Here is a 20,224-nt window from a genome sequence, read left to right as displayed (position 1 = left end):
TAGATGGGAAATTGGGGAAAGTTCCACATTGGTTTAACACCCTGCTCAAACTCAAATTCTTGCCACTGCAGTTTACTTAAGTGGGGGAAGATGCAGTTTCTCACCTACAGGCATTGCCTAATTTGTTGAAACTTAATCTTTCCAATAACGCATTTGTAGAAGAGCGACTGTGTTTGGTTGAAGGGTTCAAAAAGCTTCAATATTTAAATTTACGCCAATTCCCTCAGCAGAAAGAGATTGTGATAGAGACTAGGGTGATGCCTGGGCTCAAGGACTCAAAATCTTCAAATGCGAGGAGCCGATTCGATTGTCATACAGATGTTCGAATGAATTGGTGGAGAGCATATGCGGAAAAGGAAACTGCTCCCATCTACACCACACATCTTACTCACCAGAACTGATGAAGAAGCTGCCTTCTACAATTCCAGGTACCCGTCTGTTTTACTAATCAATAATAGTGACTGCGTTTTATTCTTAAAGATTGGTATCATGACATAATATATTGTTATCATTGTAATTCCATTATATCCAGAAAATAAATGGTACTCATTTGAGTTCACCAATGTCTAGTGCACATCATAAAGGACTACAAGGCATTACTAATACGTAAGAATGTTCCATTTCGTACAGAAATGAGGTATGATGACAATCTTATTCTAAATCTGAAGCAATATAGAAAATTCAATAGTTGAAAGTAGTAGGTTGGTTTTATTTGGAGGAGAGAAGCGCATCAATTTTGTGTTCAAGGTGTGCTTCATGGTCCTCTAAACGAGCTTTGATGGCTTGATTGTTGGAATCCCAAAGAAGCAGAGTTGGGACTCCAGTTAGCTTGAATGTTGAGTCAAGCCGCCAAGGATGCTGTGGATTCCTCCATGTTGGCCTGTCACCCACATATGCTCTCAGCAGTGTCACATCCTCTGGCGATGCTTCCAATTTCTTGTATATCACGGGTTCAGCTCTTACACAGTCTAAACGCAAAAACAAACGATACTAGTAAACAATCTTAGAAATCAATCCTCGACTAAAACCTACCTTATTTTGAGGTTAAGAGGCGATGGGGATTTTGTTTGGGGGGGGTGATAAAAAAACACATCATCTATTAACTCAAGACTTGCACACATGAAGAGAGACGAATTAATAACCAAAAAGAGGAAGAAAGGTACCAGGACACCAACTAAGAGAGGTAGAGGGGTCTTTATCGGCCAAGAAAAGGATGAAACTGGCTTTGTAGTTGGGTGCATCTGATCTGAATTTCTCAAACATACCGCCAAAGCTTGAAACCGTTGAATCCACTACTTTCATCGGCATTCTTTTTAGCTTCCACTGTTTCTTTCTCCCCAAAACTGTGAGATTCAAGAAGTGGGAAGAGAGATATGGTTGGAAAAAGAAAGAATGTTGAAAAACTTGTGCTTTCTTCAGGCCCAGCCTTTTAATGGGCTACGCTGTAGACATGTAACAGAAAAAGGCCTTTGCCCTTGGTTGGTTGAATTGGCCCATTTCTTGACTATTTAATATTAGTTGTGTGACGTGTGTATAAGTAGGGCGCAATTAAGGAATGGTCACAGATCTTTCCAAAGCCTGTTTTTTTTCCCCTAAAATCCTACACAAGTGGTGGAACCAATCAAAATAACGTTTCCTTATTCAAGAGGTTCAATAATATAAAATTCTAATTATTTTTTAAAAAAAAAAGCACTTTAAAGAAAAAATAAACAAACTTAAAATTAATTTGAATTTTTAATTTATAGATCATTGATAAAAAAATATAATAAAAATGAAATCTTAGCATAATTTTATCACTTTTCACTGTATTTTAGTTTTCATTTTCCCTACCACCTCTAATTTTCTTTTTTTTCATCAGTATCTCTCTTTTTCCCATAATCTTTCATCCTTCTCTTTAATCATTATATTGTTTCTCTTTTGATTCAAACTCTGAGAAAAAAACCACTTATTTATAAGGATGGCAATAAAGTGAAGTGGGTATAAATATTATTAAATTCATCATCATTTCACAGCTAACATATTATGTTCCACCACTTACCTCACTTCATTACGAATATATAATCTTGAAAACCATTACCATCTCCATGGATGTTGGATGCATTCATCCTTATGTCACTGCTGGGATTTAGTGCCCTTAGTATAGTGATATCGTCTACGTACTTTATGTACTTGTAATCTTTCAAACAAATTGGTTTAGTGAAATTCCATCGTTATTATTAATATCTTTTGTATAATGTCCTCTTTGCACGCAAAGCAAAATAAAAGTAAATATTAGCGCATTGATTATCTAATGTTTAACTAATAATACGTTGCATTATGTGATCAGATTATAAAGCAAGAAAACAACTTATATTAGTAGATAATCTAAAAAGGTATATAGTCTAATCAACATTAAGCAAATTAATTAAAAAAACTATTATGTCGTCTATCATGTCCAATTAGGATATTTTCATAGGTATTGGAGCGGATGACTCCCAAAAGATAGCAATATAAATGTGACTAACTGGACTTGTAGTATATCAGACATGACCTAAGTTGAATAAAATCTAGATTTATTTATGGACTTATTCACTTGTGGCATTCATAATGTGACTTCAATCCATAGTAATTGATGGAGTATGTATGCTTGACTCATATACCGTACTGAATTAAAAGCTTGAGTTCAATTGGTAATAGAGTCGAAAGCTGATACTTTAGGTATACAACTTTCGTATGACATATCTTCACTTACAATGATGGAATTCATAGATCAATAAAGGTATATGATATCCTCTCATCAACATTACATGTTGGATAGAAAAGTAATGTGGCCATGGGTCATTTGTCCTAAGATGAATGATTTAATTACTACATGTTAGTAATTGACGTTTTCATGAAGGAATATGTAATAGTTACTATGAGATAAAAGATCATATTGAGAGAACGACTTTTATCCCAAAGAGATTAAGGATGTGTTATGAAGGTAACACATCATATCACAAGGTCATTGGATGAACACTTGATATAGTAATAGTATACAATGAAAAGATTGGAGAGTTCAATCATTGTACTTTAGTCGAATGACTCTATGACTAAATAATGCATTCTCTCACTATGAGCAAGAAATTATTGAGGAATTAAATTAATTTCTTTGAATTATTATTTAATTAAATTATAATTAAATAATTGAAGTTCGAAATGAAAGTTAAATTAATTAAGTTATCATAGTTTCATAAGAACAAGTTAATTAAATTAATTTGCTCATAGATTCTAGTACAATAAAGTCAGCATTACCTTAACAATATTAGAATTGGGTTGAGAAAATAATATAATTAGTTTAATTAATTAATTAAAAGAATAAATAATATTTGGGGCATAGAAAATATATTCATTGGGTAGGATAAATTATATGAGTTGGTTTAAAGACCAGATAACACATAAAATTAGATCTAATTCATGACGAGGCCCAACTAGGACTGGTTAAAAGGAAGGGGTGACAAACCCTAATCCTAGGAAAGGAGTTGTCTTCACCCTTTGCATACTTTCCTAGTGGGAGTCGGTTTTCCTTTTAAAATATTATTATTCAGTCACGCCTTGTTTGATTGAGACACTTGTTATCTTCTCTATAAATAGAAACTAAGAATTAGGTCAAATACACACTTCGATATTCTGGAAAAATATAGTCAAGTTTTATTGAGTTTGTGTTTGGTTTCTAACCTTTGAAAGTTTACATAGCTTTCATTGATTTGCGAATAGAGCCTAGACTCTAGCAAACCGTGGTTGAGATTAACGGAGAAGATCGACAGTAGAAAGCTGGGAATGACAAAGTTTGTCTAACCCGAAAACATAGGTGTAATTTGCGTAATAAGCTTATTGCTACAAGTATCATAACCGGTCGATTTCAAAGAAAACTTTAAACTTTGGATTTGCATACAAACACGGTTTCAAATTGATTTTTCCAACACTCACCCCACAATGCTTCAATTTAATTGTTGCTACTTATCTTATTTTCAATTTTTTAAAACCAAATAATTATTCAAACATAATTATTCAAAAAATATTTAAACATAAAAATATGTGGATATTTTCTATAATATGTTTTTTAATTTTTATCCTTTTAATAGTTATATATAAGAATAAAATGATAACTTTATAAAGGGAGAGGGTGAGACAAGTAATTATCATAATTGCTCTATACTTATTGGTCATAAAAAAAATCCACCTCGCCTCGTACCCACTTTTCAAAAAAAAAAATCACCTCACCTCGTATCTACTTTTTTTTAAAAAAAAAATCATCCCCAGCGAATCAATTTAAAATCAATCGAGTGGTTCAAATTTTACTATCCTTATTCTGCACCGTTTAAGGGACTTTAAGGATTTATTTAATCTCTTTCTCTTCATTGCTTTTAATACGATTGTTGATACCCATTACTTCAAATATAGCCACCTTACACTCCACGAAGCTTGGTTTTTTTAGAAAAAAAAAAAACAAAGGGGGATGTGAAGATTTTAGCAGAGACAGAAGCTTCAAGGGATTTGGAATTATATATATATTGGTTTTGGCCTAAAAAAAATATTAAAGAAACAATTATTAATTTATTTGATTTACGAATCGCGATTTAATAATGACTTATACCACTTCACAGACCGATTCTCAATCTAATTGATTAATCCGTTTTAATTTCAGCAACTAACCTCTCTCACTCCAAGGCTCGTCACCCACTAAACATTAAACAATGATTTATCGATTGCTCACTCCTTATCGTCCGCCCTATCTCCTCCATTTTAGTTCACTGCTACTATATTTTTTCTTTAAAAATTTAATAAGGTAAAAAAAGAAAAAGAAAAAGAAAAAAGCATCAAATTCTCTATTCTTTATTATATTCCGAATAATCATGAAAGGAAGGATTTGAATTTGGGGTAGTGATGGCTAAGTCACTACAATAGTCGAATGATGCGTAATGAGAGTAGCAGAAGAGTTAGATTTTTTAAATAATTTTCTTTTTTTTTTTTTTTTAGAATTATGCCTTATCTATATTTGCCTGATGAAAAATAATTTTGTTATAATCTTATTTAAGACTGTAATAGGCCCAATTCGTCCGGCCCGCAATAAAACCAAAAGTAAATTAAAATAAATAAATAATAATTTCCTAATGTCCGAATCTTTACAAACCATCAGCCCCAAATAATAAAATTAAAAGCAGCCTAAATACATTTTCTAACCCAATTGAACAAACACCCAAAATCCCTTAACCCAATTACATAAAATTCGACTCAATTAAATAAACCCTAAAACCCAATTTTAATAGCCCAAACCCGAGGCCCAATACATCCAAAAAGAAACACAGCAGCCGAGAGCACCAGAAGCTTCTGGAATGCCAGAGAGTTGGGCTCCCATGAGAGGCTCCTCGCACGGTCTCCTTCGCGCATCTCCTCTCTCCTCCGTACGGCCATCCCTGCGTTAGAATACACGAGAAGAGGCCAGCTAACAGAATACAACAAATGACAACAATAAATGTGTATTTTTATTTTTTATTTTACTCTGTAAATCCGGCTATAAAAGCCGATGATTGTATTTGCAAAAAGGACTTACGAACGTAAACGCACGCATAGAGAAGAAAGAAAAAGCAATTCTTTTAGCAAAGGTGATTTCAAGTTTTATTTCCTCTATTCTGATTTATTTTCTTTCTATTGGCTTGGATTTTTAGCATGTGAATCGACACCAATGAGAGCCTAAATACCTCAGAAATGCGGAGGTAAGGGCGAGAAGTCGAATAGTGATGAAATCTTCTTTATTTTATGAATTTTTCTACGGTTTTTTTAAAAAAACAACATGAGATTTGAAGTTTTTTTTTTAATAAAGAAGAAAAGGAGGAAAAATATACTTACCAAATCCTTTTAGGCATGGTCGAGCACCTTCAATGGTAGGATCGGGTACTGTTTGCGTACTGTTGATCACCAAATATTATGGTGGTTCGGCTGCTGGCAAAAGAAACCCTAGCAAATTGATTTTTGGGGCTATTAGTTTGGGTTAAAAGTATGGCTGCATCTAAAAAAAAAAAAGAAGGGAAACAGGCCATTAAAACCTTTGCAAAAAACGGCGCCGTTTATGATAATGCAGATTCTCGCATTGTACCGATAAGCAAGTCGGATCTGCGCCCTTTTGTTTGAATGGGGAAATTGTGCGCTGGATCATTCTTTCCTCGCGAGTATTCGATTGCACCATATTCATTCTGCCTTGTTTTTTTTTTAAATTTGGCTCTTTAATTTGTGCGCGTTTTCATCTTCGTCCACGGTACAGTGCTACGTTTAGGGCTCGGGGAGATTTGCAATTCCAGTCCCCATACATTTACGCGCGTTGCGCATTGATCTATTTTACGATTACTTTATTTATAAATTATCCTCCTTATTTTGTTTCAATCTTACTTGGTCTTCTTTGACCCTCGAGTTGAATAAGCTCTTCTTCCTTAATTTGGTCTTTTATCTGTACAATCAATTAATTTAAAATACATTTAATATTTTTATGCATTAATCCATGTTAATAATTTTGTTTGTTTACATTTGTATAATTATTTTGAGATTGTTTTTATCTTATTTTCACATTATGTATCCTACTTCTCTAAATATTTTACACATATTTGTATACACATTATTCTTATTAAATTTTTAATCTATAAGAACTATTATTTTGAATGTTTTAAAATTCTTTTTACATTACATTATTTTACTACCTTATTATAAAGTGTTGTTTAAATATTTATATATATATATGTAGATACATAAATTATTTAAAATACTTCTTGATTTATGACTCACTTAAATGTTTTTATGTATATATGATACTATTTTGGAACTTCATCTTTGTGTTTATAAAATTGTTATTTTGAAATGTTTCTCTATATTATATTATCTTAGTATGTTATTTAGCATCTCTTCTAAATGTTTTTAAATATAATGGTATGTATATAATTTATAAGATAATATAATTTTATATGTATTATTAATTTCATATTATTTTTTTTATAAATAATTATTCCTATATTTATTTATATATGCATGTTTTTAAAAATCTATTATGTGTACTATACCTCATCATGTATAATTATTCATTCATATTTAATATATTATTTAAGTTATCTATATATTGTCAATTTTTGAATGAATTTTTGTTTAAAATATTTTACATATAATTTGATTCAAACTTTTATTCTATAATATCTATTTCAATAAATATATACCCTTAGTTTTTATGTAAATTTGTTAACTTATATGTTATATATATATTGTGTTTATTAATTCATCATTACTTTGAAAATGTCTTATACCACTTCAAATTTTCATTTTATTTTGTAAATATTTTGTGAATTGTTTTATATTGTGCCATATTTATTGTTGATGTACATCACTTAGTCATTGTTTTATCCATTGTATCAATGGCTCTCCATTCATGATTAAGGATTTGGTTACATTTGCCTAGAATAGTTGTATTTAGTTGTATTTGGTTTTAAAATGGTTTATCCTTTTCTATACAAATATTTCTTTGTGATACATTAAGTATTCTATCTTATTTCTTTTAAAAACGAGTAAACGTGTTCTAAGCTAATTTCTAATTTTCATTATTATTCAAAATTTTTTTTGAAATAAGGCAATATTCAATATTTGGGAATTCAGGAAATCATGCCCTACCGTGCTGGGTATGATTTTTTTCGGTAAACTAAATATTTGGATATCCTTTTATAATTTTACGGATTTTTGAGGATCAAAAATCGATCGTATTTTCAGAGATATAAAAGGATCGTGTCCAATCGTGCTGGATATGATGTTGCATATCTTCGAAGCGAGAGAATTTTGACCGCTAATTTGAATTAATCAAGCATTTTAAAAAGAATTATACTTCGAAAGATTTTTTTTAAAATCTTTGATATAAGGATAGCATTGAATCAATTTGGTACCAATTTTTGGGCGTAATGAGGGTGCTCATCCTTTCTCATGCGTAACCGACTCCCGAACCCATTTGTTTTAATTTTACATGAACCAAAATTGTTTTTAATGAAACAAAATATTTTAGTAGGTGGCCTAATCACACCTAAACCAAGAGATTGGTGGCGACTCCACATTTTAGTTTTAAAACATCGATTCCCGTCTTTCTTTCAAATAAAAATAGTTTCGACAAAGACATTTTAAGTACTATTTTGATGCATATTACATTGAAAAAACAAATACAATAATAAAGTAACAATTTGACAACTAAAATTGGTGTTCTTCTGGGATGTGATTGTCATTGTTGACATAAGTTAAACCACTATTGCTGTAAAGCTCTAAATCCTAACACAATTCATATATGAAAATTTGAAAATTTGCAATCTATTCTTTCAAATGTTTGAAGAGAATCAAGGACCTCGTCTATGATCAGTTCTTCAAGATTCTTGGCCTCCTCGATAGCAGTGATCTTGATTAAAAATCTTTTAAGGAGAGACTTGAGCACCTTTCTCATAAGTTTGGTATTTGAGTACTCCTCCCCAAATGCAAAAGCTTGGTTTGATAAGTCATACAACTTGGCATAAAATTCGCATGTTGTCTTTGATTCCTACATCCTCAAGCCTTCAAATTCAGAAGTCAACTTTTGCATCTTTAACTGCTTGACTACGGAGGCTCCCTCATGGGCGGTTTCTAAGATATCCCAAGCGTTCTTTACCATTGTGCATTTGGCAATCCTTTTAAATTAGTGTTTGCTAACTTCTTTTCCTAAGTGGCCCACTAAATTTTTGGCTTTATAATTGTACAATTCTCACCATCCATCCTAGATACTTCCCATCCAATTAGGATCATATGCCATGCTTTCTCATCAATTAACATTATATAGGCTTTCATGTGTGCTTTTCGGTAGGTATAATTGCCAACTTTGAGCATAGAAGGTTTCGATATGGATGAACCTTCCATACCTAAATCTTAGTAAAACTTCGGATTTCCACTAGCTACTTTAAGTGGTAGCCTTTGATACCAATTGTTAACAAAAGGGTCATTGCCAAGAGTAGAAGATGCATAACCAAATTGGTGCCTGAGATGGTGGGCACTCCTCTAGGCACTAAATGAAGAACAGTAATCACACGAGACACAAAGAGATGATCACGTAGTTAGATTTTCTTATGCCTATAGAGTCTAGCTTAGTGATAAATATGCACTCTCTTTAACTTACAAAGTGAACCTACCCAATCACACACACCATGTAACACCCTTTACCCGTATTCAACGCCAGAATAGGGTATGAGGCATTATCAGACTTATTCACAAGCAAACATTCAAAACCGAGACAATAATTTCCATTCAAATTTAAAACTTTTCAAAAACATACATATTGTCACTATTACGAGCCTTCGAGGCTCAAAACATGCATTGGAAATGGTTCAGGACTAAACCGAAAATTTTAAAAACTTTTTAGAAAACTTAGAAAAAAATTTAATATAAAAGGTGTCACACGCCTCTGTGACATGGGACATGCCCGTGTGGCGTGGCTGTGTAGCCCACATGGCCATGTCTCTAGGGCGTGTACCTCTTTGACTTACATCTATGAAGAAACTTAAGTCACACGGCCTGAACACACGCCCCTGTTTCTAGGCCGTGTGGTAATTAAATTTTCTCATTTTATGTGCAGACTTCACACGACCGTATCACACGACCATGCTGGATCCCGTGTGTGTCACACGACCAAGCCACATGCCGGTGTGTTAGGCCGTGTGTCGAATCTTGGACATTCTATTTCTCATTTTAAAGATGCAGGGGATACACGACCTTAAAACATGCCCATGTGGTAGGCCATGTGTCACACACGGGCGTGTGTGCCCAGACACACGCCCATGTGTCTGCCCGTGTGGACGAAACTAGGCTATTTAAGGCCACTTTTCTCATCCTCATACTATCCTTCTGTACAAAAACACATTTATATACTAATAAAGTCCAACCAATTAACCATTTCAAGCCAAAACATGTATATTTCATTATCTAACGCATTACATTCAAATTACTTTACATAATTAATCATTCCAACTATTTCATTATCATTTCAACCCCTATACATGTCATATAAATCAAAAAGTTGTTTAACAAAATCTACTGGAGTAAATCTAGATAATGTGACCCTCGATGTAGATTCGATCCTCCGAATGCATATACATCAATCTACATGAACAATAAACATACACAAGTAAGCTTATAGAAGCTTAGTAAGCTCATAGGCATAGAAAATAAATCTTACCGATCATTTTATAACAATCATATAATATAAAATTTCACTAATTCCTCCTGCCAATCACAAAATCAGTGATAAGTTCACTTGATTGAATTCAATGTCACTTATTAACCAATTTTAATCTCATGGGCCTATTTATCATTTACCTTTCTTAATCAAATTAAGGAACGGTTTCAGAATTGAGTACTTCGTTTTCACAATGCCATTGCCCCTCTTTGCTCATTATCGTGGAATGAGAATAGAGCAAAGACTATAAATGGGCTAATTTTTCCAGGGCCTGCTGAGCTTCGACTCCTTGGTGCTTCCTTTCTTCAGGTAGCTTCAAAATGCTCCACTACAACTTCAGGGAGATATGGTTCGTGTGTTTCTATCTTGCTCTACTGCAACTTCAGAGAGATAAGGATTGTAACTTTGATTTTGCTCCACTGCAACTTGAGGGAGACGAATCTTGCAATCTTCGGCCCGTTGCCCTACTACTTAGGGGGTTAAGGCTCGTTTTCTCTGATCTGCTCCACTGGAGACGAGGTCTGCAATCGTCAGCCTACTCCACTACAACTTTAGGGAGCTAGAGTGATGGCTTAAATCTACTTCACCGCAACTTTAGGAAGCCGAGATTCGTCGTCTTTGATTTGCTCTTTGTAAATACAGAGACGCCAAATCTGCTATCTTCGATCTGCTCTCCGCCAATACAGAGATGCCAAATCTGCTATCTTCAATCTGCTCTCTGCCAATACAGAGATGCCAAATCTGCTATCTTCGATCTGCTCTCTGCCAATACAGAAATGCCAAATCTACGATCTTCGATCTGCTCTCCGCCAATACAGAGATGCCAAATCTGCTATTTTCGATATGTTCTCCGCCAATATAGAGATGTCAAATCTGCTATCTTCGATCTGTTCTCCACCAATACAGAGATGTCAAATCTATTATCTTCGTTGCTCTCCGCCAATACAGAGATACCAAATCTGCTATCTTTGATCTGCTCTCCGCCAATACAGAGACGCCAAATCTGCAGAATTTACCAATGTCACCATACTGTCTTCTAAAGACATGACGTATAATATGGGTTTCCTGTATCTGTGTATGTCAAAAACTAGGATGCTATGATCGAGATGGATCAAGTGTTCCTAACTAAATGAATGATTATGAATGTAGAAACGTTATGAGAGTGATTTCTTTTTAAACGCTTAAGACATCATTGCTCATAACTCGTCCGGGTTCCATCATTGATGTACTATTGCGTCTTCTTACTTAGACGTTATCTCTGACAGAAAATTTGAAGAAATAGTCCTAATTTGGATTTCTCTTTTTCCAATATTTTCCAACTTTGAGCCTGGATAGTCCTGACTAGTGGCCCTATTTCAGGTCCTTGTACTATTTAGAGACTTTTTTAGAGTAATATGCATAACATCTTTTGTGTGAATATTACATGTTCAAAAATTTCGATTTCAATAAAAATGCTCGAAAGAGATTATCATAATGGACCAATGGAATTTTATTAAGCAAAATTTGATGTGAATACATAGGATAACGAATCTGGTGAGGTGTGAAAAATGAGGAAAAGATGCCCCAGATATCGCAGCACGAGTTTCACTATTCTAGTTTCTTAGGGGTTCCTTCGAACCAAATGTGTATTCAAGAGATTCTGCGCATTTTATTGATGCTCCAACGTGTAATGTTCTTCTGTCTTGTTGATTTTGGAAGTACAAGACTACCATATGCCCCATATTCAAAATTTGAGCTGTCCATTTTCGGGTTTTCAACTCAAAAACCCCTTTGGTTCCAAAGTGCCCTTTGTGGGTTTTCACCTTGGCCTCTCCTTCTTCTTCTTTTTTTCAGAGCGCCCTTTGCGGGTTTTCACTCTAGCCTCTCTTTCTTCAGGTAAAATACTTCTTAACCGAATCCGAGTTTACAGGATTGGGCAAGTTTCTACCGTCCATCTCGGCTAGAATCAATGCTCCTCCAGAGAAAGCTTTCTTCACCACGTAAGGCCCTTCCCAATTAGGCATCCATTTCCTTCGAAAGTCCTTCTGTATGGGAAGGATCTTTTTCAAAACCAAGTCTCCTTCGTGGAATTCTCTAGGGCAAACCTTTTTGTCATAAGCCCGCATCATTTGCTTTTGGTACATCTGACCATGACGGATAGCTCTTAACCTTTTTTCCTCAATTAGGTTCAATTGATCATATCGAGACTAGATCCACTTGGCTTCTTCTAACTTTAACTCTGACAACACTCGAAGAGACGGGATCTCGACTTCGATTGGCAACACTGCTTCCATTCCGTAGACCAGGGAGAAAGGGGTTACCCCAGTTGAAGTTCTGACTGACGTTCGATAAGCAAAGAGGGCAAATGGTAACTTCTCATGCCAGTCTCTGTAGGTTTCGGTCATCTTCCCCACAATCTTCTTAATGTTTTTATTGGCCGCTTCCACTGCCCCATTCATCTTCAGGCGATACGACGACGAGTTGTGATGTCTGATCTTGAACTGACTGTAGACTTCTGCTATCGTACTATTGTTCAAGTTTAATGCATTGTCAGATATAATCCTCTCCGGCATTCCATATCGACATATAATTTCCTTTTTCAGAAACTTTCTCACTGCCGACTTGGTCACACTAGCATACGAAGCGGCTTCTGCCCACTTGGTGAAGTAGTTGATAACCACGAAGATGAACCGATGCCCATTGGAAGCTTTCGGCGATATCGGTCCAATCACATCCATGCCCCACATAGAGAATGGCCATGGAGAAACCATGACATGCAGCGGTGAAGGAGGCACATGAATTTTGTTTCCGTAGATTTGGCATTTATGACATCTCTTAGCATAATTGATACAGTCTCCTTCCATGGTGGACCAATAGTACCCGAATCTCATAATTTGCCTGGCCATTGTAAAGCCGTTAGCATATGTCCCACAGACGCCTTCATGGATTTCTTCCAAGATTTTCTTAGCCTCTATAGCGTCTACATATCTTAGTAACACTTGATCCTTTCTTCTTTTGTATAATATATCCCCATCTAAGACATAGTCGATGGCCAGTCTTTTTAGCGTTCTTTTGTCATTCTCGCTCGCCTGGTCCGGGTATGTACGATTCTTTACCTATTGCAATATATCGTGATACCAAGGGCTATCATCTCTTTCTTCAACTTCTTCAATATTGTAACAGTGGGCCAGAATTTCATAAATGCTCATCCGGATGGGTTTGACATCTTCTTGTTTGTTTACCTTGATCATGGAGGCTAAAGTAGCCAAAGCATCAGCCATCTGATTTTCATCTCGTGGAAGGTAGTGGAAGGTGATGTCATCAAACTCTTTAACCAATTCAAGGACCAGTTTTCGATAGTCAATCAACTTGGGGTCTCTGGTTTCCCATTCTCCTTTGAGTTGATAAATCACTAGCTCGGAATCCCCATACACCTCTAGCACTCTAATCTTGCATTCTATGGCTGCGCGGATACCCATGATGCACGCTTCATATTCTGCCATATTGTTTGTACAATCAAAATCTAATTTACTAGTTAATGGATAATGATCTCCGTTTAGAGATACCAAGACGGTCCCGATTCCATTGCCCACAGCATTTGATGCCCCATTGAAGTTCAATTTCCAAGGAAGTTCTTCCGGAGCACCTTCTTCAGCCGTAGCAATACACATTAGGTCTTTATTCGGAAAGTCGAAGTTCAGAGGCTCGTAGTCTTCCAAGGCTCTACTGGCCAGAAAATCTGCTATTGCACTTCCTTTTACTGCTTTCTGGTTCACATAGACTATGTCGAATTCAGAAAGTAAAATCTGCCATCGGGCCATCCTTCCATTCAAGGCTGTTGACTCCATCATGTACTTTAAAGGGTCCAATTTTGATATGAGCCAAGTGGTGTGATACAACATATACTGCCTCAGCCTTCGGGTTGTCCAAATTAGGGCACAACACAACTTCTCTATCGGCGGGTACCTTGTCTCACATTCTGTGAACTTTTTACTAAGATAATAAATGGCTTTTTGTTTCCTTCCCGACTCGTCATGCTAACCCAATACCCAGTACTGTTTGACCTTGTCGAAAGCCCTTTGGCATTCTTCATTCCATTCACCTGGGTTACGTTTCTTAAGGAGGCGAAAGACAGGGTCACATTTCTTGGTCAGTTGTGAAATGAACCGAGCAATGTAATTTAATCTTCCTAGAAAGCCTCGAACTTCTTTCTGAGTGCGCGGCGGGGATAGCTCTTGTATGGCTTTAACTTTGTCTGGATCGATCTCAATCCCTTTCTTACTAACCACGAATCCGAGCAACTTTCCAGACTTAGCTCCGAAGGTACATTTGGTTGGGTTGAGTTTTAGCTGGAACTTCCTCAACCTCAAGAATAGTTTTCTCAGGACTTGTATGTGCTCCTTCTCTGTTCGGGACTTAGCTATCATGTCATCAACATAGACCTCGATTTCTTTATGCATCATGTCGTGAAAAAGGGTTACCATGGCTCTTTGATAAGTTGCCCCCGCATTCTTCAGTCCAAACGGCATCACCTTGTAACAGAACGTGCCCCACATTGTTACAAACGTGGTTTTCTCTATATCTTCAGGGTGCATCTTGATCTGGTTGTATCCCGAGAAACCATCCATGAACGAAAATAGTGAATGTCCCGCCGTATTGTCCACTAGGGTGTCGATACGAGGTAATGGGAAATTGTCTTTTGGGCTGGCTTTATTCAAATCTCTTTAGTCCACACACATTCGCACTTTTCCATCTTTCTTAGGGACAGAGACGATGTTGGCTACCCAATCTGAGTATTTTACCACCTTCAGAAATCCAGCGTCAAACTGCTTTCGGACCTCTTCCTTTATTTTTAGCAAGACATAGGGCCTCATTCTTCGGAGTTTTTGCTGAACTGGCTTACACTCTTCTTTTATGGGGAGTCGATGCACCACGATGTCAGTGTCTAAACCGGGCATCTCTTGGTATGACCATGCGAAGACATTTTTGAATTCTTGAGCTATTTCCTCACCTAGGATCCCCAAAAAAATAGCATAATATATAATATAAACGAGGCTGGAGTGACAATTTACGTGATAATAACTTTTCCAATGAGGTCTCGCTTCATCTCTGTAGTGATACATGTTCCGATCTTCACCTCCTGTCCTTCTCCTAAACTCACAATTTCAACTAATTCTTTGTGAGGTAGGATTTGTTTCTCATCTTGTTCTACCATCCTCAGTAAATCAGGAGATAAGTTACAGCCTTGGTCATCTTCAAAATCCTGAGAATCATCCATACACACATCTTGCTCGAAAGGAAATTCTGAGTCACTATCAGTGTCACTCGTATCATTAATATCTGGGGACCTGTTATGAGGACGAAGGCAGATACAAAGAATCAAAAGAATTCGAAATGTTTATTTGCGTGATATGATTATGGATGACAAATGAAAGAGTATGTAAAAAAACGTTTCAAGAATAAAAGAATTTGAAAGTAATCATTTGTATGGTTATAAATGAAATTGAAAGGACGAGATAACATCTACTCAAAAATGATAATAACCGTGCATTTTATTGAAATATCATTTTTAAACATCAGCCTATTTCACAAAAGATTCTTATCACTCCTAGGCCTAGAGCAATAAGTGTGTTTTGGACACTACTCTGTATTCGTTTTAAAAACTACAGGGATCTCTTCCGCAGTCCAGTTGTCCAAAACACTTCTAGATGTGTAAGGGCCAATGTCTGATAAACTTTCTCTTCCGGTCTCCTCTTCGTACATGACGTTGATGTCCAAACTTTCTAGGCTTTTTTCTATAGCTCACATTATTGATGTGTCTCTTTCGGGATAGATGATTCCCCCGGACACAAATGTTTTTGATATATGGGGGAATATCATTGGTTCCCACTTGATTTCCTTCCCCGTTAATCTAGCTCTCCTTCTTTCCTGCTTCTTTTCCAGCTCCCTTCTCCTTTGTTTCGCATCCGGTTTAAATCCTAAGCCAAAGCGATCTCTCTTGTCTTTCAGCATTGGCGTTTCAATTCTTCCTTGTAGATGTCTCCTAAGTCCTTTTCCGGGTAGGGCCCCTTTTCCAAATGTCAGCTGGAGGCTCATCCTCGTGGTTTTGGACAATTTCAGCAGCGGAATTTTGCTTCCCTCGGCGATGAACGTCGCGTTAACAAATTCCAAAGATCGAAATGAGCATTCGATTGCTTCGTTATCTGTCTCCAAATAGGGTGCATTATTGCTCACAGTTGCAATAATATCTTCTTCAGCCTTAATCGTCATCAACCTTCCCTCCAACACCAGCTTCAATTTTTGATGCAACGAGGAAGGCACTGCCCCAGCTGAATGTATCCAGGACCTCCCCAATAAGCAATTATATGAGGTTTTGATGTCCATTACAAGGAAATCCACCTCATATGTGTTTGGCCCAATCTGAAGGGGTACCTCGATTCTCCCCATCACCTTTCTCTCCGTGCCATCGAATGCCTTCACGATGTTCTGGCACTCCTTCATGTGAGAGCTGTCTATAGGTAATCTGTTTAGCGTGGTCAATGGCAGGACGTTCAGGGCAGATCCATTGTCAATTAGTACGCCTGGCAGCGTATACCCTTTACAGCGTGTGGTGATATATAGAGCTTTAGTCGACCCCATGCCCCCAGGTGGTATCTCATCGTCATTAAAGAAGATATAGTTATCGGCACTGATGTTGTTAACCAAGCGGTCCAACTTGTTAACAGAGATATCATTGGGAACATACGTTTCATTCAAGACCTTCATTAGCGCGCTGCGATGGACTTCCGAGCTCAGAAGCAAAGCCAGTACTGAAATGCGGGCTGGTTGTTTGCGTAGCTGTTCCACCACACTGTATTCGCTATGCTTTAGGAATTTTAAAAACTTCTTGGCCTCTTCTTCGTTAACTAGCTCGTTAACAGGTTTGGTTGCTTTTCCTTTCACTTCCTCGACCATCTGGGCTTTTCCTTTTGTGGGTTGTGCCTTCTCATTCACCGTATCGTAACGTCTCCTGCTACGTGTATAGGATCCCTTGTCCTGATCCCCTATTGAAGCGTCAATCGGGCTCTCCTTTCCCCGCGTCATCACACTGCAATCATAATTTCATGGGACCTTTTTACTGTCTTTGTAAGGGAAGATTGCAGGTCTTCGGATTATGACCCTCGGTGGCATTTGTACTCCAGCTTTATTATTTTTGGGTCTTGAAATGATCACCACAGGATAGTTAGGTGTTCGGTTTTGTGCCGTCGATTCCCCCTCTGATGCGCATATATTTCTCACTACGAGGTTTTTGGCTTCTTCATAAAATTCCATTTCTTTATTGCTCATCATGTTTTGTATTAGGGCCTTGAACTCCACGCAATCTTGGATTTCATGCCCCACTTCGTCATGAAACTCACAGTAGTTTCTCTCTTCTTTAGGTTCTTCCCTCGAATCCAACGCGATCAATCCTCTCTTGACCATCTCCATCCATACTCGCCTCAACGGAGTCCTGACTTCTACAACCTCATACTTGGTCTTCTTGTTCAAGCCTTCGCATATCCCATTCACTCCTTGGTCGGTATGATTGGGGAGCGGGTTTCCCGCTATATTGGATGTGGCTAGGTCGTCAAATCTCACGATCCCCATCTTAATGAGTCTTTCAACTAATTTTTTAAACGCTGCGCAGTTTTCGATAGAGTGCCCAGTGATTCCCGCGTGGTACTCACATTGGGCGTTCGCGTCATACCATTTGGGATACAGGGGCTGCAGTGGCTTTAGGTAGAAAGGGGAGGCCACATGAGCATTGAGCAGGTTCTGGTACAACTCCCTATACGTCATGGGTATAGGGGTGAATTGTGGTCTTTCTGTGTTCTCCCTCGCGTTGGATTCTTGTCTTACAGAGCTTTGCTGATTGGTGGTCACCGCCTTGGATTGATTTACGGTGAATGACTTAGGCTGACCTTTGCTAGATGTGCTCGTGTTGTTCACTTCATTGTCTCTTTTCCTCGGGACCGACTTTCTGGTACTTTCTCCGGCTTCTATCTTGCCACTCCTTACAGCATTTTCGATCATTTCTCCTGTCATTACTATATCAGAAAAGCTCTTGGTGGCGCTTCCCAACATATGAGTGATAAAAGGAGCCTTCAAGGTATTAATAAAGAGTATCGTTGTCTCCTTTTCTAGAAGTGGTGGCTGAACTTGTATGGCCACCTCCCTCCATCTTTGTGCGTACTGCCTGAAGCTTTCATTCGATTTCTTCTCCATATTCTGGAGAGTGATTCTGTCAGGGGTCATGTTTGTCATATGATTGTATTGCTTCATAAAGGCCTAGGCCAAGTCCTTCCACGAGTTAATCTTAGAGCGACTCAATTGGTTGTACCACTTAGACGCCGCCCCGACCAGACTATCTTGAAAGCAATGGATTAATAACTGATCGTTGTTAACATATCCCATCATTCGCCTGCAGAACATAGTGATGTGGGCTTCAGGGCAGCTCATTCCATTGTATTTCTCAAATTCGGGCATTTTGAATTTGGGGAGAAGGACTAAATCTGGGACCAAACTCAGGTCCTTGGCATCAATCCCTTGATGATGATTCGCGCTTTCCATGGCTTTGAATTTTTCCTCGAGCCATCTGCATCGTTCTTCCAATTATTTTTGTGAATCCATCCTCGCCTTTTCCTCTTCGGCAATTTCATCCAAGTTGGGAACGGACGGATAGTTCGGGTTGTTGACAAAGTTAGAGCCTGAGCCGGTTTGGAAATTTATCGGTACCGAAGCTCCAGCCTGAACCTGCTGGGGCATGATCGTGACAGATGGTTTCGGTAAATTAATCTCGGGCTTCATCGGTACATGCGTCGGAGTGAAGCCAGGGGGGTATTGAGGATCCTCGTTAGTTTCTTCAACTTTGTCCATAGGGCCCTTTCCCTTATCCGTTCCTCCCAACAGCAGCTGGGATAACTGACTCATCATTTCCCTCTGGGACTCCATCATTTGCTCTTTCATCTCTCGCTGAATCTTGGCTAGTTGCTCTTGCATCTGAGACTGCATTTGTTCTTGTATTTCTTTTTGCATCTGCTCCAATTTCTCGAGTCTCTTATCCATTGATTTTTTCTTGTTCCGTAGGGGTGTATGGTTGGTTGGTTTTCGTTGGTTTCCAGGTTACTGAAATAATTTTTAATTAATTAATTAGAAAACTATTATGGCCTTTAATGCATAATGATATGATGCAAATGCATAATGATATGATGCAAATGCAAATGCATGAATGCAAAGGAGGCATCAATTTTTTGATTTAATTGCTTTTAGAAAGTTTCTCTTGAAAATAAAATCTTTTACATAAAGTCGAGTTACAAATAAAATTTCGCGCTAACACTTAAAGTCTTAATCTTTTTAAACAACGAGGCCAACTCTTGTCCGTGATCCGACTCCAACTCATATTTCACGCTCAGTGTGTCCGTCTGAACTGCTAAAGTCTGCAAGTAGTCGGCTACCTCCCGAATCTGGGTTATGGCTTCCCCCATAAGATAATATCTGTTTCTGACTTGGTCTTGCACATGGTGAAGCTGCTTTTTCCAACGATCCTCGTTTGCCTCGAAAAACTGGATACGCATCTCACAGTTCTGCAGTGATGCCTCTAACTCTCCTATTCTTCCTTTCATTTCTTCTATCTTGCTCAAACTTACCCTCAGCTCTATTACGGTGTTACGATTTCTATACTGATGCAGAGACTTCTCGAGTTCTGTTACTCTAGCCCTTAATTCACTTCTCTCGATTCTACTTTCCGACAGACTCTTCTCCAAATCTTTATTTCGTGCCTGAGCTTCTCAGAATTTTCTTTCCCACCGGTCGGTATTGGCCTTTTCTTCCCGAATTTCATGGCGCCATTGTTCGGAAGTCTTACCTAAGCCTGCAGTCCTCATAGATAAGCGTAGCTTCTTGTAGTCCGTCTTTAGGCTGTCTAGGTCTTCTTCGGCCTTGGTTTTTCCTTTTCTCCTCTTCTCAGCCTCTGACCTCTGAACATCGGCATCTAAC

The 20,224-nt window shown here is 37.5% G+C and overlaps 1 protein-coding gene and 1 long non-coding RNA gene across 3 annotated transcripts; both read right to left on the bottom strand.

Moving 5' to 3' along the window:
- Positions 1–490: 490 nt before the first annotated feature.
- Positions 491–1,418, bottom strand: LOC107889220 (thioredoxin-like protein Clot). Its single transcript, XM_016813574.2, has 2 exons — positions 1,164–1,418; positions 491–968 (listed from the first exon to the last, which is right to left on the bottom strand). The coding sequence occupies exons 1-2, from the start codon at positions 1,306–1,308 to the stop codon at positions 709–711; spliced, it is 405 nt and encodes a 134-aa protein (XP_016669063.1). The 5' UTR covers positions 1,309–1,418; the 3' UTR covers positions 491–708.
- Positions 1,419–5,101: 3,683 nt separating this feature from the next.
- On the bottom strand, positions 5,102–6,517 carry LOC107889219 (uncharacterized). Of its 2 annotated transcripts, none has more exons than XR_001681690.2 (2): positions 5,869–6,517; positions 5,102–5,464 (listed from the first exon to the last, which is right to left on the bottom strand). It is a non-coding gene; the product is annotated as an uncharacterized lncRNA (long non-coding RNA). The 2 variants fall into 2 exon arrangements; XR_001681691.2 differs by having other exon boundaries at positions 5,102–5,435.
- Between the last annotated feature and the right edge of the window lie 13,707 nt (positions 6,518–20,224).

Source organism: Gossypium hirsutum, chromosome A09, assembly GCF_007990345.1.
Source record: "Gossypium hirsutum isolate 1008001.06 chromosome A09, Gossypium_hirsutum_v2.1, whole genome shotgun sequence".
In the NCBI taxonomy this organism is placed as follows: domain Eukaryota; kingdom Viridiplantae; phylum Streptophyta; class Magnoliopsida; order Malvales; family Malvaceae; genus Gossypium; species Gossypium hirsutum.
Note: the sequence above shows the minus strand (reverse complement) of the source record. Positions and strands in the feature narration are given on the sequence as shown.

What these genes read in the sequence shown, in the direction of transcription:
- LOC107889220 (XM_016813574.2), bottom strand. Translation starts at nt 1,308, where the DNA reads ATGCCGATGAAAGTAGTGGATTCAACGGTTTCAAGCTTTGGCGGTATG. An exon ending in CTCTCTTAGTTGGTGTCCTG is followed by an intron (nt 969 to 1,163) that starts GTACCTTTCTTC and finishes TTTTGCGTTTAG; the next exon opens with ACTGTGTAAGAGCTGAACCC.